At 37.7% G+C, this 20,382-nt stretch overlaps 2 protein-coding genes and 1 non-coding gene across 4 annotated transcripts; 2 read left to right on the forward strand and 1 right to left on the reverse strand.

Moving 5' to 3' along the window:
- The first annotated feature begins 1,139 nt into the window (after positions 1-1,139).
- On the forward strand, positions 1,140-15,246 carry LOC21389424 (nuclear export mediator factor Nemf). 2 transcript variants are annotated; one of them, XR_002902747.1, is made up of 15 exons: positions 1,142-1,238; positions 1,504-1,616; positions 7,173-7,269; positions 7,451-7,575; positions 7,881-8,418; positions 8,497-8,682; positions 9,244-9,537; positions 10,078-10,230; positions 10,656-10,810; positions 11,776-11,881; positions 12,007-12,984; positions 13,121-13,202; positions 13,392-13,757; positions 13,978-14,317; positions 14,484-15,246. XR_002902747.1 is itself a non-coding variant. In XM_024169795.1 (14 exons), exons 1-14 carry the CDS (start codon positions 1,149-1,151, stop codon positions 14,169-14,171), a joined length of 3,477 nt encoding a protein of 1,158 aa, XP_024025563.1. In that variant the 5' UTR covers positions 1,140-1,148; the 3' UTR covers positions 14,172-14,466. The 2 variants fall into 2 exon arrangements, 1 of the variants encoding a protein (XP_024025563.1); XM_024169795.1 differs by lacking the exon at positions 14,484-15,246 and having other exon boundaries at positions 1,140-1,238; positions 13,978-14,466.
- Positions 15,247-18,219, reverse strand: LOC21389425 (30S ribosomal protein S1, chloroplastic). The gene is made up of 7 exons (XM_010104611.2): positions 17,814-18,219; positions 16,898-17,173; positions 16,604-16,684; positions 16,018-16,299; positions 15,820-15,930; positions 15,565-15,651; positions 15,247-15,445 (listed from the first exon to the last, which is right to left on the reverse strand). Exons 1-7 carry the CDS (start codon positions 18,135-18,137, stop codon positions 15,332-15,334), a joined length of 1,275 nt encoding a protein of 424 aa, XP_010102913.1. The 5' UTR covers positions 18,138-18,219; the 3' UTR covers positions 15,247-15,331.
- Positions 18,220-18,515: 296 nt separating this feature from the next.
- On the forward strand, positions 18,516-18,586 carry TRNAG-GCC. The gene has a single exon. It is a non-coding gene; the product is annotated as a tRNA-Gly (tRNA).
- Positions 18,587-20,382: the final 1,796 nt, after the last annotated feature.

Raw genomic sequence — 20,382 nt, forward strand, 5'->3', positions numbered from 1 at the left:
AGTTATCTTTACACAAGGTTGAAAAGACTAACTGAATCCCATAGAAATAACTAAATCAGTCAAAAGTGATCTTTAAAATTTTTCAAAAATTAATAGAAAAAATGCAAAGTACAAGTTGGGGCATTTTACACATTTGCATTATGAACTTTTCTTGACAACTTGTCCCTCTAAATTTCTAATTTTGACAAATTACCCCTTGTTAAACTGTAGCATAGTGGTACATTTTTCTGATGATTGTAGTTTTTTTCAATTTATTCCTTGTTAAACTTTAGCAACATGGTACATTTTTTAGATGGTTGATCGTATTAAGTAGGTGATGAAAAAGCATGCTGAACGAAAATTCTGAAATTGAAATTGAAATCCTAATATAAATTTCTCATTTCCATCAACTCTCGATCCCTTACCAAAATATAGAGTAAAATTGGTAAAAACATATAACAAATAAAAGAAAAAAGTATAATAATTGGGACTTTCTTTAGCGCAAAAATTGATTACTTTGGTCCGTTATTTTTCAATTATCGGATCTATATTAAAATTTGTTTATTCTGCACACTTTTTTAATCTCATGATTTTGAGGTTAAAAATGAAGACTATTAATAGAACAAATTACTGGAGAAACTCTCTAATTAAACAAAATTAAATAAAATCTAAAATGAATTTAATTAGCAAAAGTATATAATAATTGGGACTTTCTTTAGCGCAAAAATTGATTACTGTTGGTCCGTTATTTTTCAACTATTAGATCTATATTAAAATCTGTTTGTTCTGCACACTTTTTTAATTTCATGATTTTGACGTTAAAAATTAAGACTATTAATAGAACAGATTACTGAAGAAACTCTCTAATTAAACAAAATTAAATAAAATCTAAAATGAATTTGATTAGCAAAAGTATATAATAATTTGAGAATTCGAAGTAAAATTCCAATTAAATCAATAAATAAATAGTTGAGCGCCACCACGGCCTCCTCATAAGCATCACCATTTCCATATAAATACCGCTCGTCTTCTTCCTTACTCTTTGGCTTCCTACAAATTGCACAACAAAAAGAAGCTACCAGTAGAGAGAGAGAGAGAGAGAGAGAGAGAGAGAGAGAGAGAGAGAGAGAGAGAGAGAGGGGGAGGGGGCGGATGTGGTGAAGGTGCGGATGAACACGGCCGATGTGGCGGCCGAGGTGAAGTGCTTGCGTCGCTTGATCGGAATGCGTTGTTCCAATGTCTACGATCTTTCTCCCAAGGTTTGAATCCCTTTCCCTCAAATCTTTTGTTCTTACGATTTAGGTTTTGTTTTTCGCTTTCTTTGGCTGATTTTATACGAAAAAATTGAGTCTTTGTCCTTTAACTTGAGGATTTTGCGCCTCAATTCCTCTAATTCTTGCGCTTTCTGTTGTTAATTATCGCTTTTACTTGATGTTACTTTGTACTTTGTTCAATTGTATGCTTTTGGAGCGAATTACGCCAAGTATTTAACAATAGTTGTATTGTAATATGAATATTATGCAGACGTACATGTTCAAGCTGATGTATAGTAGTGGTGTGACGGAGTCTGGGGAGAGCGAAAAGGTTTTTCTTTTGATGGAAAGTGGTATCAGATTACACACTACTGCTTATGTCCGGTAAGCCTTTCTGTGGACGGCTAAGTTTGGAATAATCTGACTTTCCTCTCATTAATTGAATGGACCGGAAGGGTATTTATACAAAGGCAAAAGATAAGATCTTATCCTAAGAGACCTCCTAGATATTAGGAACTACTTTACACATTTATAGGGATTAGCTTACAATAGATCCTTAGCTATTATCCCACGATTCTAGGAGCCTATCACTTATCTAATACTCGGCTAGTTTGAATTTCAACACTCCCCCTCAAACTAGGCGGTATATACTCATTAGACCTAGCTTAGAGCTCAGTTCCGTGAAGTTGGGCCTGAAGAGGGACTTTGTAAGAATGTCTGCAACTTGATGTTGTGATGGAACATGACTCAGTGATATGATATTGCCTTCTATTTTCTCACTGATGAAGTGTCTGTCAATCTCCACGTGTTTCATCCTGTCATGGTGGACGGGATTCTTGGCAATTGCTATGGCTGATTGGTTATCACACATCATCTGGATTGGTCCTGAGATGGCAATTTTGAGTTCATCCAGTAGTCGTTTTAGCCATATTCCCTCGCAAATGCCCTGGGCTAAAGCCCTAAACTCTGCCTCGGCACTGCTGCGGGCTACCACTGGCTGCTTCTTGCTGCGCCATGTGACCAAATTTCCCCAGACGTAGGAGCAATACCCTGAAGTGGACTTTCGGTCGCTTGGAGACCCTGCCCAATCTGCATCTGTGTAGATTTCTAAGAGCCGATTGGCTGTCTTCTGGAATAATAGTCCCTTCCCTGGATCCCTTTTAAGGAACCTGAGAATGCGAGTTACTGCCTCCATATGATCTTCGGATGGATTGTTTAGGAATTGACTAACACGGCTTACGGCAAAGCTTATGTCCGGGCGTGTGTGAGTGAGGTAGATTAGTCTTCCTACCAAGCGTTGATACTGCCCTGTATCCACTGATTTTTCTTCAGTCCGAGGTTTTAATTTCGTGTTGGGATCCATGGGGGTTTCAGCTGGTCGGCATCCACTCATGCCGGTTTCTTGTAGTAGATCTAGCACATACTTGCGTTGAGAGACTGAAATCCCTTTGCTTGATCTTGCTACCTCCATTCCCAGGAAATATCTTAGGAGTCCCAAGTCCTTGATTTCAAATTCTTTGGAAAGGAGGGCCTTGAGTCTCCGTATTTCTTCTTCATGATTCCCTGTGAGTACTATGTCATCGACATACACGATTAGGATTATTACCTTGTTGCCGGTATAGTGTTTGATGAACAATGTGTGGTCGGCCTGAGATTGAGTGTAGCCATCAAGTTTTAGTACTTTTGTGAATCTGTCGAACCATGCTCGGGGCGATTGTTTAAGCCCATACAGTGACTTTCTGAGCTTGCATACCTTTCCCTTTGTGTGATCATCCTCGAACCCGGGAGGGATATCCATATACACTTCTTCTACTAGATCTCCATTCAGGAATGCGTTTTTCACATCTAATTGGAGCAGTGGCCAATCTTAGTTTACGGCAATAGATAGTAGAACACGTACTGTATTGAATTTGGTTACAGGTGCAAATGTCTCCTGATAGTCAATTCCGTATGACTGTGTGAATCCTTTTGCCACTAATCGTGCCTTGAATCTGTCTATTCTTCCGTCTGCCTTTTGTTTGACTGAAAAAATCCATTTGCATCCAACCGTATGCTTTCCCGGCGGTAAAGGTGTTAGACTCCATGTTCCATTCTTTTCAAGTGCACTGTACTCTTCCAAGGTTGCCGCTCGCCATTCCGGGACTTGTAGGGCTTCTTGAACTGTTGTTGGGATCTGAATTTTGTCGAGAGCTGTCACAAATGCCCTGAACTTTTGGGACAGGTTTGCATAGGTCAGGTGATTACAGATGGGATGCTTAGTGCATGACCGGACTCCTTTTCTCTGAGCAATGGGCAGCTCTAAGTCTGAGTGTTGTTCCGCGGGCTTCTCTGTATATTCACCGTCAATTTGCATACTAAGATCCACTTTACCTTGTGTTGTCTCAGAATTTCTTGAACTCGGGATTGGGTCATGATGTTGCTGACCTTGTTCAGGCAAGTGCTTTCTTCGGATAAATACTTTTATGGCATCATTAGGAAGAGTGAGATGATTGGGATATGGAATTGAATTGGCTGAAGATGGACTTGGTGGAGGAGACATGTTTGGCCGAGGAGGAGGTGGACTTGGCCGAGAGCTTTCTGGACTTGATGAGGATATGTTCGGATCAGGTAGGCCAGAGAGAGTAGGAGAAAGTGAGCCATAGTCAATGAGGGAAGTCCAGTCCCAATTTTGTGGTTCATGTGTGCTAATCTCCCCCTGAAGCTCGAAATTGGAGAAGTAAGGTTTGTTTTCAAAGAAGGTGATGTCCATCGTATGATAGAATTTGTTTGTGGTAGGTGAAAAACATTTGTATCCCTTTTTGTTTGATGAATACCCCATGAAGATGCACTTGAGTGCTCTTTCATCAAGTTTACTACGATTATGAGAATGAATATGAATGAATGCAGTGCATCCGAAAATTTTGAGGGGAACTTGTGTGATCAAATGTGATTTTGGGTAGCACTTTAGGAGAGTTTCCAATGGGGTTTTGAATGTGAGTATACGTGAGGGCATCCTATTTATGAGATAGGTGGCAGTGAGGACTGCTTCACCCCAGAATTTTTTGGGAACATTGGATTGAAATAGTAGGGATCGGGCCACCTCTAGGATATGTCGATTTTTGCGTTCAGCCACCCCATTTTGTTGTGGGGTATCTACGCAGAAACTTTGATGAACAATGCCATAGGATGTGAGGTAGGGACCAAGGATGGAATTGAAGAAATCCCGGGCATTATCTGTTTTGAAGATTTGGATGTTTGTTTGAAATTGTGTTTGGATCATCTTATGGAAGTTTTTGAATATTTGGCTGGTTTCTGACTTGTCTTTCATGAGGAATGTCCAACTTATACGGGTATGATCATCTATTAATAGTAGAAACCATCTTGCTCCGGTGATATTTGGAATTTTGTTTGGCCCCCAAATATCACCGTGGATGAGGGAGAATGGATGAGTTGGTTTGTATGGACGGGGTGAGTAAGTGCTTCGGGTGTGTTTAGATAACTGGCAAATATCACATTGAAGAAACTTGGGATTTTTATTGATGAATAATGATGGAAACAAGTGTTTCAAGTACATGAAATTTGGATGACCTAACCTATAGTGCCACATTAAGATTGCACTATCTTTATTTGTGTGACTCATGGACTCTAGACTATTGGCAGACCAACATTGTGGGCTGACATCTGTTTTATTGGCCTGGGAGCAAACTGAGGTGGTGGCTGAGTTGAGAAGGTACAAGCCTGCACATAGGTCAGCACTGCCAATCATCTTCCCCGAACTCAAGTCCTGAAAAACACAAGATTTAGCAAAAAACTTAGTCTCGCAGTTGAGTTCATTAGTCAATTTGCTCACAGAGATTAGGTTACAGTCTAAGTCAGGAACAAACAAAACTGAGTTGATGGTAAGAGTCTTTGAAAGCTTTATGGTTCCTGTTCCAGCCACTTGTGAACGTGTACCATTGGCTATTCGGACTGTTTGATAGTCCTGACATGGAATATAACTTGTAAATAGCATTCTATCACCTGTCATGTGATCGGAGGCTCCTGAGTCGACTATCCACGGTGACGGTGACTTGGCTACATGGAGTGCGAGATTCCTTGTGCCCTGTGATGACCCTTCTGCCGAGATTTGTGCCTGGTTGATCAGCTGTTGCAGTGTTTCCAGTTGGTCTTTAGTGAAGGGAACCTGGCTTTGAGACCTTGCGGATTCTGCTGTGGCAATATTTCCACGGCTGTCACGATCTCCAGAGTTACGACTTGGCTTCCAATCGGAGGGTTTTCCGTGTAGCTTCCAACATGTTTCTTTCGTGTGGCCTGGCTTCTTGCAGTGGTCACACCAAGGGCGTCCTCGACGAGAGTTCTGTGGTATCCCGCGAATAGCAAGAGCGGCTGGCTCTAACGAAGACTGATTCTCTCGGGTTGCCGCAAGGGCTGATCCATCAGGGATTGAATCGGATCGTCCCATCATAATTCGCTTGCGGCTTTCCTCCCGACGTACCTCAAAAAACACTTCTCGAAGACTTGGAATAGGTTTGGTGCCTAAAATTCGTCCGCGTACTTCATCAAGAGATTTGTCCAGCCCCATTAGAAATTTGAAGATGCGTTTGATCTCTACTATTTTCTTGAAGTATTTGCTGTCATCCGAGCACTTCCACTCGTGAGTTTCGAATAAATCCAGCTGCTGCCAATACCGCGTCAAAGTGGTGAAGTAGGTGGTTACTGGTTGATCTCCTTGTCGTAGGTCCTGGAGGATACTCTCCACATGGAAAAGTTCAGCAGTATTTTCACTGCTAGAGAAGGTGTCACGGACTGCATCCCAGATTTCATTGGCAGTCGTGTAGAGAAGGAAATTCTCACCTATTTCCGTCGTCATTGAACTGATTAGCCAAGACATGACCATATTATTTTCTGCTCTCCATGTCCTAAATTTAGGATCACTGGTGCCTGGTTGGACAGCGGCACCGGTGATATAGTCATCACGGCTTCGTCCACTAATGAACATCATCATGGTCTGAGACCATTGAAGATAGTTGTGTCCATTAAGTTTGTGGCTGGTGATGGGAGTAAGATTATGGTCATTTGTGGTCTGGGGATTGGAAGAAACATTCTGAGAGACAGAGGATGTGGAGTCTCCGGAGGTTTGGTCGGATTCGGCCATGTTGAGGGTTGGCTAGAGATGACGGCTAGGAAATTAGGGTTTTGAGAACCTAGGGCTCTGATACCATGAAGTTTGGAATAATCTGAATTTCCTCTCATTAATTGAATGGACCGGAAGGGTATTTATACAAAGGCAAAAGATAAGATCTTATCCTAAGAGACCTCCTAGATATTAGGAACTACTTTACACATTTATAGGGATTAGCTTACAATAGATCCTTAGCTATTATCCCACGATTCTAGGAGCCTATCACTTATCTAATACTCGGCTAGTTTGAATTTCAACAGTTTTCACTTTTATTGTGTATAGCTAGTAGAAGAAGGGAAGTAAAATCTATGACGTGCTTAGAATCATATTTTTGAAAGAGTTCTACAAGACAAGAATAATACTTGATTTTACAATGAGTGATAAGAGCGTTAGAACAAAGTTTGTAGAATCCTATTGAAACTTTAGTACACGTTTATAGATTTTCTCAGGAAGAGTTTTCATGAGAAGCCATGTGTTTTAGCTTTGACTGAAAGATCTTTTTGGGAGCTAAAACTCTTCTAGAAGGTCATCCCGAACACTCCCATAAATAGTTTTTAGATCAAACAAGCCATATATAACATCCTTTAAAGGAGCTTTTCCTGCTCTTGACTCCATTTCAGTTGATGACAAGGAAAAGCTGTCTCCCTTTTAGTTGATGACAAGGAAAAGCTGTCTCCCTTTTAGTTGATAACAGAAGCTTAAAATTTGATGACACGAATTTATTACCATTCTAAAAAAAAAGAAGAATGGGTTACTTAGTCTTCTTCTTGTTTTAACAGGGACAAAAGTAACACTCCATCTGGGTTTACTCTCAAACTAAGGAAACATGTACGGACTAGAAGGTTAGAGGATGTGCGGCAGCTTGGATATGATCGGGTGTGTACCGCATTTGCGATCTTTTATCTTAGGGCATATGTGGAAGCTGTTCACAAAATTCTTTTCCAATATTTGTTTTCAGAATTAACTAAGACCTTTCTTTCAGTTGTTTTTCTGATTATCGTTTCTCCTAAACTGAAAGTTCCATTTCAATTTTCCTGAATTTATACTTGTTTCACAGATTATTTTGTTTCAATTTGGACTGGGAGCTAGTGCTTGCTACATTATATTGGAGCTATATGCCCAGGGAAACATTATTCTCACCGATTCTGATTTTACAGTCATGACCCTACTTCGGTCCCACAGGTTTGTGGTTCAAATCTATTTCTGTCTGTCTTGACTAGATAGAAGCAGAACATTCGTCCAAGTGCACCAAAAGGGTTTATGTTTTGTTATTTTTTTTGGCATATCATTGTGGAGTTCGTGTAATTAAGTTTCAATATTCATCTTCATGCAATGCAACCAAAATCAAAGGTTTACAATAGTTGGTTTTTCTGCCTTCTGTCTGATTCTGCTTATCTACTCAGTGATATTGATAGTATATCACTTGATAGTGGCTTGAATATGAATGAGTCATATCATCATTTAAATTAGACGATCTCTTTTAACAGGGATGATGATAAAGGGGTTGCAATCATGTCAAGGCATCGGTATCCTACTGAAATTTGTAGAATTTTTGAGCGAACTACTGTGGAAAAGTTACAGGCAACGCTCACAATTACTAATGAACCCGATAACATCGAATCTGTTAAGGTTAATGACAGTGGAATTCACACGCATCCTACTTCGAAAGAAAAGCAGGGTAGCCATAAAGGGGGAAAGAATTCTGATTCGAATAGAAGTGCAAGTGATGGTACTCGTGCCAAACAAACCACTTTAAAAATTGTTCTTGGGGAAGCACTTGGATATGGGCCTGCACTTTCTGAGCATATCATATTAGATGCTGGTCTGGCTCCGAATACAAAAGTTTCTAAAGATAACAAGCTGGATGATGCTACAATTCAGTTTTTGGCCCAAGCTGTTGAGAAGTTTGAGGATTGGCTGCAGGATGTCATATCAGGTGATAGAATTCCTGAAGGATATATTTTGATGCAAAATAAAAAATTGGGAAAGGATGAGCATCCGTCTGAAGCAGGAAGTATAGGCCAGGTCATTATTTTACTTACGTGTATTAATTTCTTTGTATCTGTGTAACGGTTTTATTGATTTCTTTTTGTTCCTTTGCAGATATATGATGAATTCTGCCCCATATTACTTAACCAGTTTAAGTCACGGGAGCATATGAAGTTTGAAACATTTGATGCAGCTTTGGATGAGTTTTACAGCAAAATTGAGAGTCAAAGATCTGAACAACAGCAAAAAGCAAAAGAAATCTCTGCCATCCAGAAACTTAACAAGATACGCACGGATCAGGTATTTAACTATTTATTTATTTATTTTTTTATTGGAGTCTCCATTTCCTTAATCCACTGTAGATGAATTTGTATGTAGTCATTAGTATATAATTTTAAATACTAATGACTACATACAAAACTACATGTAACTGTGAGCAATAAGTAATAGATCGTTTTCCTTTTTTTCTTTTTTTAAAAAACTTTTTTTTTTAATGAAAAACATAATTGCATGTGATGTCAATTATATTTTTACATGTAGTGATGTGTTTTGATGCTGAAAGTTTTGGTAAAAGAAGGAAGGAGAAACACTAAGGCTATTTCATGTGCAATTGTTTAGGGACTCAGGATTAGGAACCTGACTTGACGGAATTTACTTCTCTCTCTCTCTCTCTCTCTCTCTCTCTCTCTTTTGGCATTGCTGTATGATTTTTTTTATTTTTTATTTTTTATGGTTTCTAGAAGAGTTGAAGGATGAAAAGTAGATCTAAGTATAGTTTGAGGTCAACTATTGATGGTTATTAGGTTATTATCTATCTTGTTCGCTCTTACCATCTTAATGTGTTTCATTCCTCTACTGTAGGAAAATCGTGTGCTTACACTAAGACAAGAAGTCGACCGTTGTGTTAAAATGGCAGAACTGATTGAGTATAACTTAGAAGATGTAGATTCTGCTATATTAGCCGTTCGCGTGGCTCTTGCAAAGGGTATGAGTTGGGAGGATCTTGCTCGCATGGTGAAGGAAGAGAAGAAATCTGGAAATCCAGTTGCTGGCCTAATTGACAAGCTTTATCTAGAAAGAAATTGCATGACATTGCTTTTGAGCAACAATCTTGATGAAATGGATGATGATGAAAAGACAATGCCGGTCGATAAGGTGCTTTTTAGCTTCCGTTGTTTAATATTTCCTGTGGATTAAATCAATGGAGAATATAATCTTATATTTGGCTTTGCTTCCTCTGGTTTGTATACTCATTATACTTTTACAAGAGTCAGGGGCTACTACTAGTAGCTCCAAGTTTCTTCTATTGTATACATATATCTTTTAGCATGCCTTTGTCGGTGATTGAAATAATTATTGGACAATTCTGGACAAGGAAATGAAGAATCTGCTGTTTAATATCTTAGGCTTATCAATGTAGAAGACCTCTGTCTGAATTGTTGGCTTATTAACATAGGAGACTTCCGTTTGAATTGGCTTCTTTTCTATAATTTCTGTATCATCGTCGTCTATCCATCTTCACGCTCTTTATGCTTCCTCATGCATAGCCTCTCCTTATGCTGTTTAAATGTCCATTAAGGTGCCTGGTTCTTACACCAGTGTGATACATATGCTACACCAGTGTAATATATATGCTAAGAACGTCTACTATCGGTGTTCATGTTTACATTTCATGACCATTTTTCACTGTTGTAGGTAGAAGTTGATTTGGCGCACTCAGCCCATGCCAACGCTCGGCGGTGGTATGAACTTAAGAAGAAGCAGGAGAACAAACAGGAAAAGACTGTCACAGCACATGAAAAAGCATTTAAAGCCGCTGAAAGAAAGACTCGCCTCCAGATGAATCAGGTAGCTTATTTTTCAAATGTTTTCCTGAATCTACAGTGTGCTTTACGATCTGATGTTATGCTGATCACTGGATTGCACGAACATTACCATTCTTCTTTTGAAATTAATTGTGAAGAGCTAGTCACCTAGTAACTTAGGCTTTCCAAATATTCATGGCAATGAGAGGTAAGTTTACAAAACATCATAAGACTAACAATAGACTGATTTTGATGCCTACCTCATTTAAAGAGAATTTTTCTGAGCAAATTTAAGTGTATAAAGGCACTGATATCTGTTAAAAGTCATCTTTTACTAGCTTTTTGCACAAGTATGTTTATATTGCAAGTTCTTTCTATCTTTTGGATATTTGTATTCTTTTGAAAAATGTAAGTTGGGATGGTCGCAAATTGATTAATCTTCCTGGCTTTTCTATGAAAAATTTGCAGGAGAAAACCGTTGCTACCATTTCACATATGCGTAAAGTTCACTGGTTTGAGAAATTTAACTGGTTCATAAGCAGTGAGAACTATTTGGTTATCAGTGGACGTGATGCTCAACAAAATGAGATGATAGTCAAGCGCTATATGTCGAAAGGAGATCTGTAAGTTTGAAGTAAATTGTGTTATTATCTATGATGCTAATGAATGCTTAAACGATTATGACTTTTACAAACACACTAGTATTCTAATATTATTCTAATATTTTCTGCCCGTTTGGATATTATGAAGTAGGTTTGGTTCTTTTATTAGTACTAGTCTTTAGCACGTGCTCCGCGTGCATGATTCATTAAAAATAATAGTTATACAAATTGTTCTTAAAAAGAAAAGAAGAAAAAAAATCCATAAATAAAAGAAATGAAGATAAAAGCGAGGAAAGACTTGAAGCGAAAGACAGGAAAAAAAAAGGATTTAACTTATATTTTGTTGTGTTTTAAATTAGCTCTATTTTGTTTTGTTTAATTTGTTTTTTATTTAATTTGGTGTGATATTTTTCAGCAAATGTGAAGTTGACACGTGGCCACTTATTTGAGCGAACCAACTATAGAGTGCCACGTGTTTCCCACTAAAAAGGGCGTTCAGTCGCTGACTGATACGTGGCGATTTCACTGAGGCCTACCGCACTGAATCACCTTCTCTAACAGAAAAAAAAAAAAAAAAAAAAAAAAAAACCGTCTCATTCAGGGAAATAAGAAAAAAGAAAAAAGAGTAAAAAGAGTGAATTTTTTAAAAAAAAAAAAAAAACAAAACAAATAAAACCTCACTAACGAAACATTCATTAGGAAAGGAAAAAAAGAAAAATATATAACAGGGCAAAAAAGATTAGAACGTAAAAAAGATAGACAAAAAAAGCAAGAATGGAGGAAAAAGGGAGTATAGTTTAAAAATAAGAGAGAAAAAAGAAAGTAAAAAAAAAAACTTTAGGAAAGTGAAAGTAAAAAAAAAAAAAGAGGGGGGGGGGGGTTTAATGGGTAACGAAACCCCCCTCCCAAAAAAACGGATTGGGCTTTAGTATTGTTGATTGATTATTATTATTATTATTCTGAGAAGTGTTATGGTTACTTTACAGGTACGTCCATGCAGAGTTGCATGGAGCTTCTTCAACTGTGATTAAAAACCATAGGCCTGACCAACCTGTACCTCCACTCACGTTAAACCAAGCAGGATCTTACACAGTATGTCCATGGCCTTTCCCATGTGCGTTATTTTTTAGTTCTTAATGATGCTTTAAAGTTTATATTAGAGTGTTTCCCATCAACGATGAGTGTGATTCAAATTAGGTTTTAATACTATTCTACAGGTTTGCCAGAGCCAGGCATGGGATTCAAAGATTGTCACTAGTGCTTGGTGGGTTTACCCCCACCAAGTCAGTAAAACTGCTCCTACAGGGGAATACCTTACGGTTGGGAGTTTCATGATCCGTGGGAAGAAGAACTTTCTTCCTCCACACCCTCTTGTTATGGGATTCGGCTTGTTATTTCGCTTGGATGAGAGCTCGTTGGGTTCACATTTAAATGAAAGGAGGGTAAGAGGTGAGGAAGAAGTGATGAATGGGGTTGATAAAAGTGGCCCTCTCAGAGAAGAATCTGATACAGAGTCAGAGACTGAAGAACATAAAGAAGAACCAAAAAGCCTTCCTGATTCATCTGAAAATTTACCGAGACCGGTACCAGAAGCTCTGTCTGCGGTTGATTCTGCTCAGAATGATCCGGCAATGTCCTCTTCTGAACCAGAGAAAACTTACGAACTGTCTGCCAAAGATGGCAAGATATTTACTGATGTTGATCAGGAGAATGCATCTAACGTTGCTGGTGATGATGTTGCCTCAGTCACACCGCAACTTGAGGATCTCATTGATAGAGCTCTTGGGCTTGGATCTGCTACTACATCTAGCAAGAACTATAAGATTGAAACTTCTCAAGCAGATTTGGCAGAGGAGAATGATGATGAAGAGAGAAAGGTACCAGTAAGAGATAAGCCCTATATCTCAAAAGCTGAAAGAAGAAAGCTTAAGAAAGGCCAGAAAAATGGTACAGAAGCAAATGTTGAGCAGGAAGGGGAAAAATCAGAAAGTGATCATTCTTTGACAAATGTCAAGCAGAAAGGGGGAAATTCAGAAAGTGATCGTTCTGCGACTCCGTTTGAAAAGCATGTTCATGATGCAAAGCCGAGTGGTGGAAAGATCAGCCGTGGACAGAAGGCTAAACTCAAGAAGATGAAAGAAAAGTACGCTGATCAAGATGAGGAAGAAAGAAGCATCCGTATGGCCTTACTTGCTGTAAGTACTATATCTGGCATGTCCTTCAGAATGTCAGATTATGAAATCATGGCCATTGCCTCGTATTTAACATATAAGTCATTATTGATTTCTACTTTTCCAGTTGGTTAATAGAAGATGCCTGTTAATTTTCAAGTCTGCAGGAAAAGAACAGAAGAAAGACACTGAGTCGCAAAATGTAAATGCAGCTCCAACCAAAGGAAAGAAACCTGATGGTGGTATGTCGTCCAAGTTTTTATCGTTGACAATTGTTGCTTGTTTGATTTTATAAATTATATTCCAATCACCACTTGCTGGAGATAATCCTTTTTCAGGAAACCACGTCTTCTATTGTAATTTAAGTGCGTGCCTAATTTAATTAGACATTAAGTTGTTTTATTTTCTTATAAAATTATTTTTAATGTCAGGTCCTCTGGACGCTCCAAAAATATGTTATAAATGTAAAAAGGCCGGTCACTTGTCCCGGGACTGTCAAGAGCGTCCAGATGATGCATCACATAGTCCTGTTGATGGAGGTGAAGGTGATTCTCAAGTGGCCGAGGATTTGGATAAAGCTGCTTCTGAGGTAGACAAGATACCGTTGGAGGAGGATGATATTCACGAGATAGGTGAAGAAGAGAAAGGGAAACTAAATGATGTGGACTACTTGACTGGGAATCCCTTGCCTACTGATATTCTCTTGTACGCTGTGCCTGTCTGTGGTCCTTATAGCGCAGTGCAAACTTACAAATACCGTGTGAAGATTACTCCTGGCACTGCAAAGAAAGGGAAAGGTATACTATTATCGTCGATTCATCATCCAACTGCACGAATCAAATAAGCACTTGAACATTTAATTTTGCAGCTAACTGAGATCGCCATCCACTCTCATTCTCGTTCTTGTATATTTTGACAGTTTCTGTGTGTGTGTGTCGCTGTCTTTTCTTCTATGTCATAGATTGTTTTATTCTATGTTATAGATTGTTTTACTGTTCTAATTTTCGTATTATGTAGCTGCAAAAACTGCTATGAACTTGTTCAGCCACATGCCGGAAGCAACGAATAGAGAGAAGGAATTGATGAAAGCATGCACAGATCCTGAATTAGTAGCTGCCATTATTGGAAATGCGAAGATAACGGCTGCGGGCCTTACACAATTGAAACAGAAGCAAAAGAAGAGCAAAAAGAGCAGCAAAGGAAAAAACTAGTCAAACATAGTTCCAGCTAGGGGAGACGCTATTTCATCTGCTATCTTTCTGTAGTTGAAAAAAGGCTTATTGTTCTAGTTTGTCCCCCTCAAATTTTGTACTTTGTACGTGCTTGCTGAAGTCATAGCCTTACACAATGTGACTAGGTAATTTGATTTTGTAGAAATTATAGACATAGGAAATGAAGGAGATGAGCCGTTTTTTCAAGATCATATTGTGATTGTGATGAACAATAAACATGCTTGTAAATTCTGTGTACACAAATGACAGCCTTGAAGAGCCTTTTTAACACATAACTGCCTAAACTTTCAGCTTGCCGTGTGCTTTGGTCGAGCTCGAGTAGCATTCTTCCTTTGCCTATGAGTGAACACGAAGACCACGAGCAAATGCATTTTCAAAGAGTAGCCCTTTTCCTTTAACCTTATGTGAAAGGGGTGCTATATCAAAAATCAGTCAATGACGTCTTTGAATTGAACCTAGAGTCGCTTCTCACCCCCAAAAAAAATCGTAAGTTATGCTTATGGGAGTTTCTCTAATAGTCTGCTTTATCAGTAGTCTCAATTTTTAACTGTTAATTTGATTAAAATCACATCACATTGAAAAAGTATACAGAGCAAATAGATTTTGATATAGTCTAATGGCTGAAAAGTAAGTGCAGAGACTACAAGAGAAAGTCCATATGCTCATACCATGTTATTTTCATGTAATAAGAGCTTTATGCTCCTTTTATAGTTGAATCATTTAGCTTAGTGTTAAGCTCCTCTAGAGAAAACTCTAAACCTTGTTAATTAGATACGGCCTCAACTATAAGCTGATAGCTTTCTTCCCACTAATAGCCGTAGGAATAGAGCGGGATTTAATGTTTCTGGTCGGTTCTCGAATATTTTTTAACTACTCAAATATGCTCTTTTGGTTAATAAATAGTAGAGTAAGGCTTTTCTCATAATCATTGACGCAGACAAATAATACAACAAAGAAAATATTATATGGTTTGGAAAAATCGGTGGGAGAAGTTCATAAGATTAATTTTTTTTTTTTTTTTTTTTTTTTTTTTTTTTTTTTTTTTTTTTTTTTTCATTAGCTTACAGGACAATGTATATTTTTTTCAACAATTTTCACAAGCAAAATAATGAAGGGGAAGGGGAAAAAAAAATATTATCTCATTCTGACACTTCATCATCAGCAAGTGGAACATCACTCAGGTCTAAACCCTCTGCTGGCAAGTCGGAAGTAAGAGGAGCCAAGATCCCCTCCGAGCTGAGGGTTAATCCACTCTGCAATTCAATGACAAAAAGTCATGATCAGGTTCTCCAAGTTAGGCCTGAAAACTAATCTAACATATAATTTTTTATGAATAATTTTGATCTAATAGTTAAATGGCTTAGGCAAGTACCTCAGGCTGGAATCGAAGCATGTCGGCACGAGCCATGGCTTCTGCTTGAGCTATTCTTTGCCTGAATGTCTGAGCCATCTCCTCAGCCTGTTAGAACAGTTACAGAATCACAAATAAGTCACTTATATAAGTCACGTTATCTCAATAGCAAATAAAACTACGCTTTATTTATTCTGTTTAGACGAAGCAGCCTCTAGAGTTTTTGCCATCAAAATTAGCCTGGTAAAGTAATCCAGGTTTGATATTGATAAATACCTTCTCAAAAACAAGCTTTGGGTTACGGATCATGTCTCCAGGAGTAGGTTCTAACTTCTTGGTAGAAAGACTCACTCGGCCTCTCTCTCGGTCATGGCTCAGTATCATAACCTAAAACAGGAGTGTTAAAATACATATACATTATTAATTTAAAAAAAAAAAATGGTCGAAATTCTCTTGCTAATATAATATTTATACCTTGAGAGTATCTCCGGGTTGAAGAACTGTTGCAATATCAGAGACACGATCATGACTGATCTGACTGACATGAAGAAGGCCATTGATTCCTCCAATGTCAATAAAGGCACCATATGGCTTCAGGCTCTGGACAGTACCGAGGACCACTGATCCAATTCCTAGCTGCGCTTGGCTGTCTGCCATGGCTTTGCGGTTACTGAGAACAAGCCTGGACTGTTCCTCATCAACCTCTACAAACTTGAGAGGAAGTTCTTTATCAAGAAGCTCCTCTGCGGTTGATTTCTAGTAATGTTAAAACAGAAAGGGTCAGAAATTCAGAAATGTGCCCAAAAGAAATGGATACTAAAAAAAAAAAGATACTATCACACAACAAGCATTCTGATGCTCACAATTAGTGAGGAGAAAAGTTACTACCTTCCTAATTTGATATTTTGTGTTGCATACGGACATAGATATTTAAGGCAACTTCGTTTTCATTCCAAATATCACTTAGAATCAAGAATAAAGTCATGGAAAGGCGAAGAAACTTTGAAGCTAGGAAGTAAGAAGATCATCCCAATAGTGGACTCCAGGTTAAAGGACTAACCGATGATATCTGCGAGAAAGGAACGAAACCTCTAAGGCCTTCCACCAGTGCCACTACTCCACCTTTGTTGGCTCCAACAACCTGAGTACATTGCTCAACAACTTTATAATGGAAAAGGATAGAAACAATAATAATACAAAAGGCAAGTGATCGGAAAAAGAAGATCATATGAGCGCTTCCATCAGTAATTAGCTAAAACTAATAAAAGAAAGTAAAGTAACTTTATCTCAGACAAATATTTTTTCTAAGTATGGAAAAACGCAAACTGCCTGAAATTATACCGCAAATACTCACCTTACCCTTGAGAACAACATCCTCAGCTTGGAGCTGTCTACATCTTTCCCATGCGAGGTCATACTGAATAGACTTCAAGCTCAAGACCAAGCTATCATCCGCTTCATACTCACCAATAATCACAAACTCCTCCTTCAAACCAGGAACTATCCCTACTTCTTCTACGTGTTTAATCCTGTGAATGCTGGCCTCTTGCAGAGGCAAGTACGCAGACGACTTAGCGGTGATGTCAACTAGTGCTCCATTGTTATCAGTACAGAAAACTGTTCCCTTGACCTGAAAACAAGGAGACAATGAGTTCTCAAAGAGAATACATAAAAGATGAATAAAACTAAAATATCTATAAACAAAACACACTAGCTACTCAAAACACTCATCTTCTGGTTCTTTGTTTTTTTCGAATTAGAATAACTACCAAACTAGCCAATACGTACCCAGAAGCAAATCACAAAACATTCATACTCAAGCTTATGTATCCACTAACAGGAGAAATAAAGCGAATTTTGTGTCAGGAAGCTCATACTCATTTGCTCATTTTCAGTTTCATATTAAAAACCAAAAAAAAAAAAAAAATCACAGACGAATTATCATTCTAGCTCATTCCCAATTGCCAGCTTTCAATTATCAGTTCAAAATTCAACACCAAAAACAACAAATTTCTGGTTAAATCCCATATCCATTTGCCAATTTCTCATCTTCAGTTCAAACCAAACAACACCAGCTTCCAATTTTCAGCTCAAATTGAACACCAACAAAAAAATAAAATAAAATAAAAAATCTCATCAAACTTCTCAAACCCACCTGCCAATATCCAGTATTGTTTCCAAATCCAACACCAAAAAGAAAAAAAAGAATAAAAAAAAGACCAAGAAGAAGATATAAACGACGGGCAATAGATAGTAGTAAAGGTAGAAACCTTGGTGCCAACTTCAGAGTTGAAGTCGTACTTTTCGATAGCGGAGTGGAAGTCATCGATGGTGAAGGAGATGCCTTCCATGGGAGCAGTACGGCATCTCTCATAGGCCTCCTCGAAAAGCTCTTTCAGCTTCTCACGTTCCCTCGTCTCCGCATTCGATATCGCCACCGCCGACACCACAAAGACACCTCTTTTCTGTCTTGTCGGAGTCGGAGAAGAAGACAAGGACAATGGCTTCCTCGTCCTCCTCGAAACCAGCCCTCCTCCCGAGAATGACAGAGCCGGACATCTCAGCCCCGTCAACTGCTGTCCCAAACACGCCATAACCCAATTCTTCTCTGAGCAAATGAAACGAAATGAAACGAAAATGGCTTTTTTCTGTTTCAGATAATATGAATGACGATGATAAGGCAAAAGGCCTGGCCCTGGTGGTTTACTGTTTTATGAGGGTATTTTTGTAAATGTAATATGGTTTTCGAGGTAAGTGTAATTATGTTAAAGTATAGGGCTCTTGATGAAAATTTGGAAGTACTACATGGGCCGTTGATGTTGGCGTCTAAGAATATTGGGCCATCCATGAATACTCTCCCTTCATTATTATGGCCCAGGAGCTGTGGCCCGACCATTATATCCTAAAGGGCCAGAAGGCCTATTTTAAAAAAAACTAGTTTATTAAAATTTGGGAAACGACGAGCATAAGAGGCACCAGTGGTCTAGTGGTAGAATAGTACCCTGCCACGGTACAGACCCGGGTTCGATTCCCGGCTGGTGCAATTGCTGTGACGAATCATGCGCCGCATGTGATGGTTGGGTTCATAACCGTCCAATCATTTTGACGAATCTTGGCTCTTCTGACCTTTTTTTTTTCTCTTTGTCCAGTTCTTTTTTTATTTTTTATTTTTTTTTAGAAAAAACTCTTTAACAAATCTTCTAGAATCGATATAAATATCCAATAAAATTGATATCTAAAATCGGCTTATAACACTAAGATCACACAAAAAACCATTAAAAAAAAAATTCAATGAATAAAAAATACAACCAAAACACTAACAAACGCACAAACAAATCGGAGGGAAAACCATCGTTATCTATCAACCTCCTCACTCAAAACTCCATTACAAGACAGTTGAGACATAATGCCGTTTTTATTCTTACAAGTTATTTCACTACACGTATAATGTGCTAAATGTTGTGTTCTTTGTGGAGAAAATTTCTCTCATTTTGCAAAAGGTGGCATTTCAATCTCTATCAACCAATAAATACATTTTGGGCTCAATCATTGCGCCACGTATGCATACATGTGGTTCAAAGGAATAATTAATAAAGCGCTTTCATTTTTCTTTTCTTCTAAACGCTTCTTCCTAAAATTCCCACCTCTCACAGAAAAAAAGGAAAAAAAAAAAAAAAAAAAAGAAAGAAAAAAAAAGCTCATGAAGAATTATTTTAGATTCCAATTCTTGTCACTATGTGCACTTGTTTTCACAACATAGTAAGAAAGACCAAGGGCCTAATAGAAATGGACAGCAACAAAGTTCTAAAAAAGAATGATTGATCTTACATGTACATGTGCCAAATCTCTACTCCACATATGAGTTGCATATACCATCTGGAAGTTGGAACTATTTGGACACGGCAACACAAGTCACCATCACCATATGGGAAATATGTGTTTAATTACTTAACCAAGTTGATACCAGAAAAAATCTTGTTAGTTAAGTTTTTTTATTAAAAGAAGATTATGAACGTTTTTTGGAGTTGTTTGATCATCTTGTCCATGTAAATTGAAAAAAAAAAAAAAAAAAGCAAAATAATAACATCCACTACTAGTATATACACTAGTATAGCCAATGAGGTGTGATAAACGACACTCGAGGTCCTCTTCATCTTTATCTTTATAAAGAAGTGCAACTTTGGAAGCCCTTCCAAGTTCCAACTATTATAAGCTTGAAAAGCTGGGAATATTCATCAACTACAGTGTTTGAACCGTGCGGAACAATTTGTTCTATCATTCCCTAAGGATATTATTCTAACAAAGTATCAATCTCTCAATCTAAGTGAAGTTATTTGAAGGATATATATGGTCTTAAAGATAGTAAGTTGTTTACGAAAATTATAAATTATGTGATAGATGAGTTTTTATTTTTATTTTTTATTTTCAATTGATAAAACACGACTTTATATAAAATAGGTTCATTAATAAAAAAAATAGCAATTCACTAAATACCACATTGGGTGTTGCAAACAAAAAGAATTAGTAGAGACTTGAAATTTTTATGATCTCAATCCACGTTCAAAAAATAATCTTTCCATTTCTTTCCCCAATAAAAATATTTTTTGAAAACATTTTAATTTATTTTGATTGTTTAATTTTTAAATTATTTTCAGAACATTTTTAAAACATTACTAGTTTATTGTTAATCAGTGAAAAAGAGTAGAATGAATATTTTATATCTTAAAAGTCGGCCTCAAGATATCAAACGAATATTTTTTTTTTAAAGTACGTACTGTTTTAATATTATAAAAAATACAGAGTATTAACGAGATGTTTTTCTATAATAGACAGTACTAA

Source organism: Morus notabilis, unplaced genomic scaffold, assembly GCF_000414095.1.
Source record: "Morus notabilis unplaced genomic scaffold, ASM41409v2 Scaffold781, whole genome shotgun sequence".
NCBI classification, from domain to species: Eukaryota; Viridiplantae; Streptophyta; class Magnoliopsida; order Rosales; family Moraceae; genus Morus; species Morus notabilis.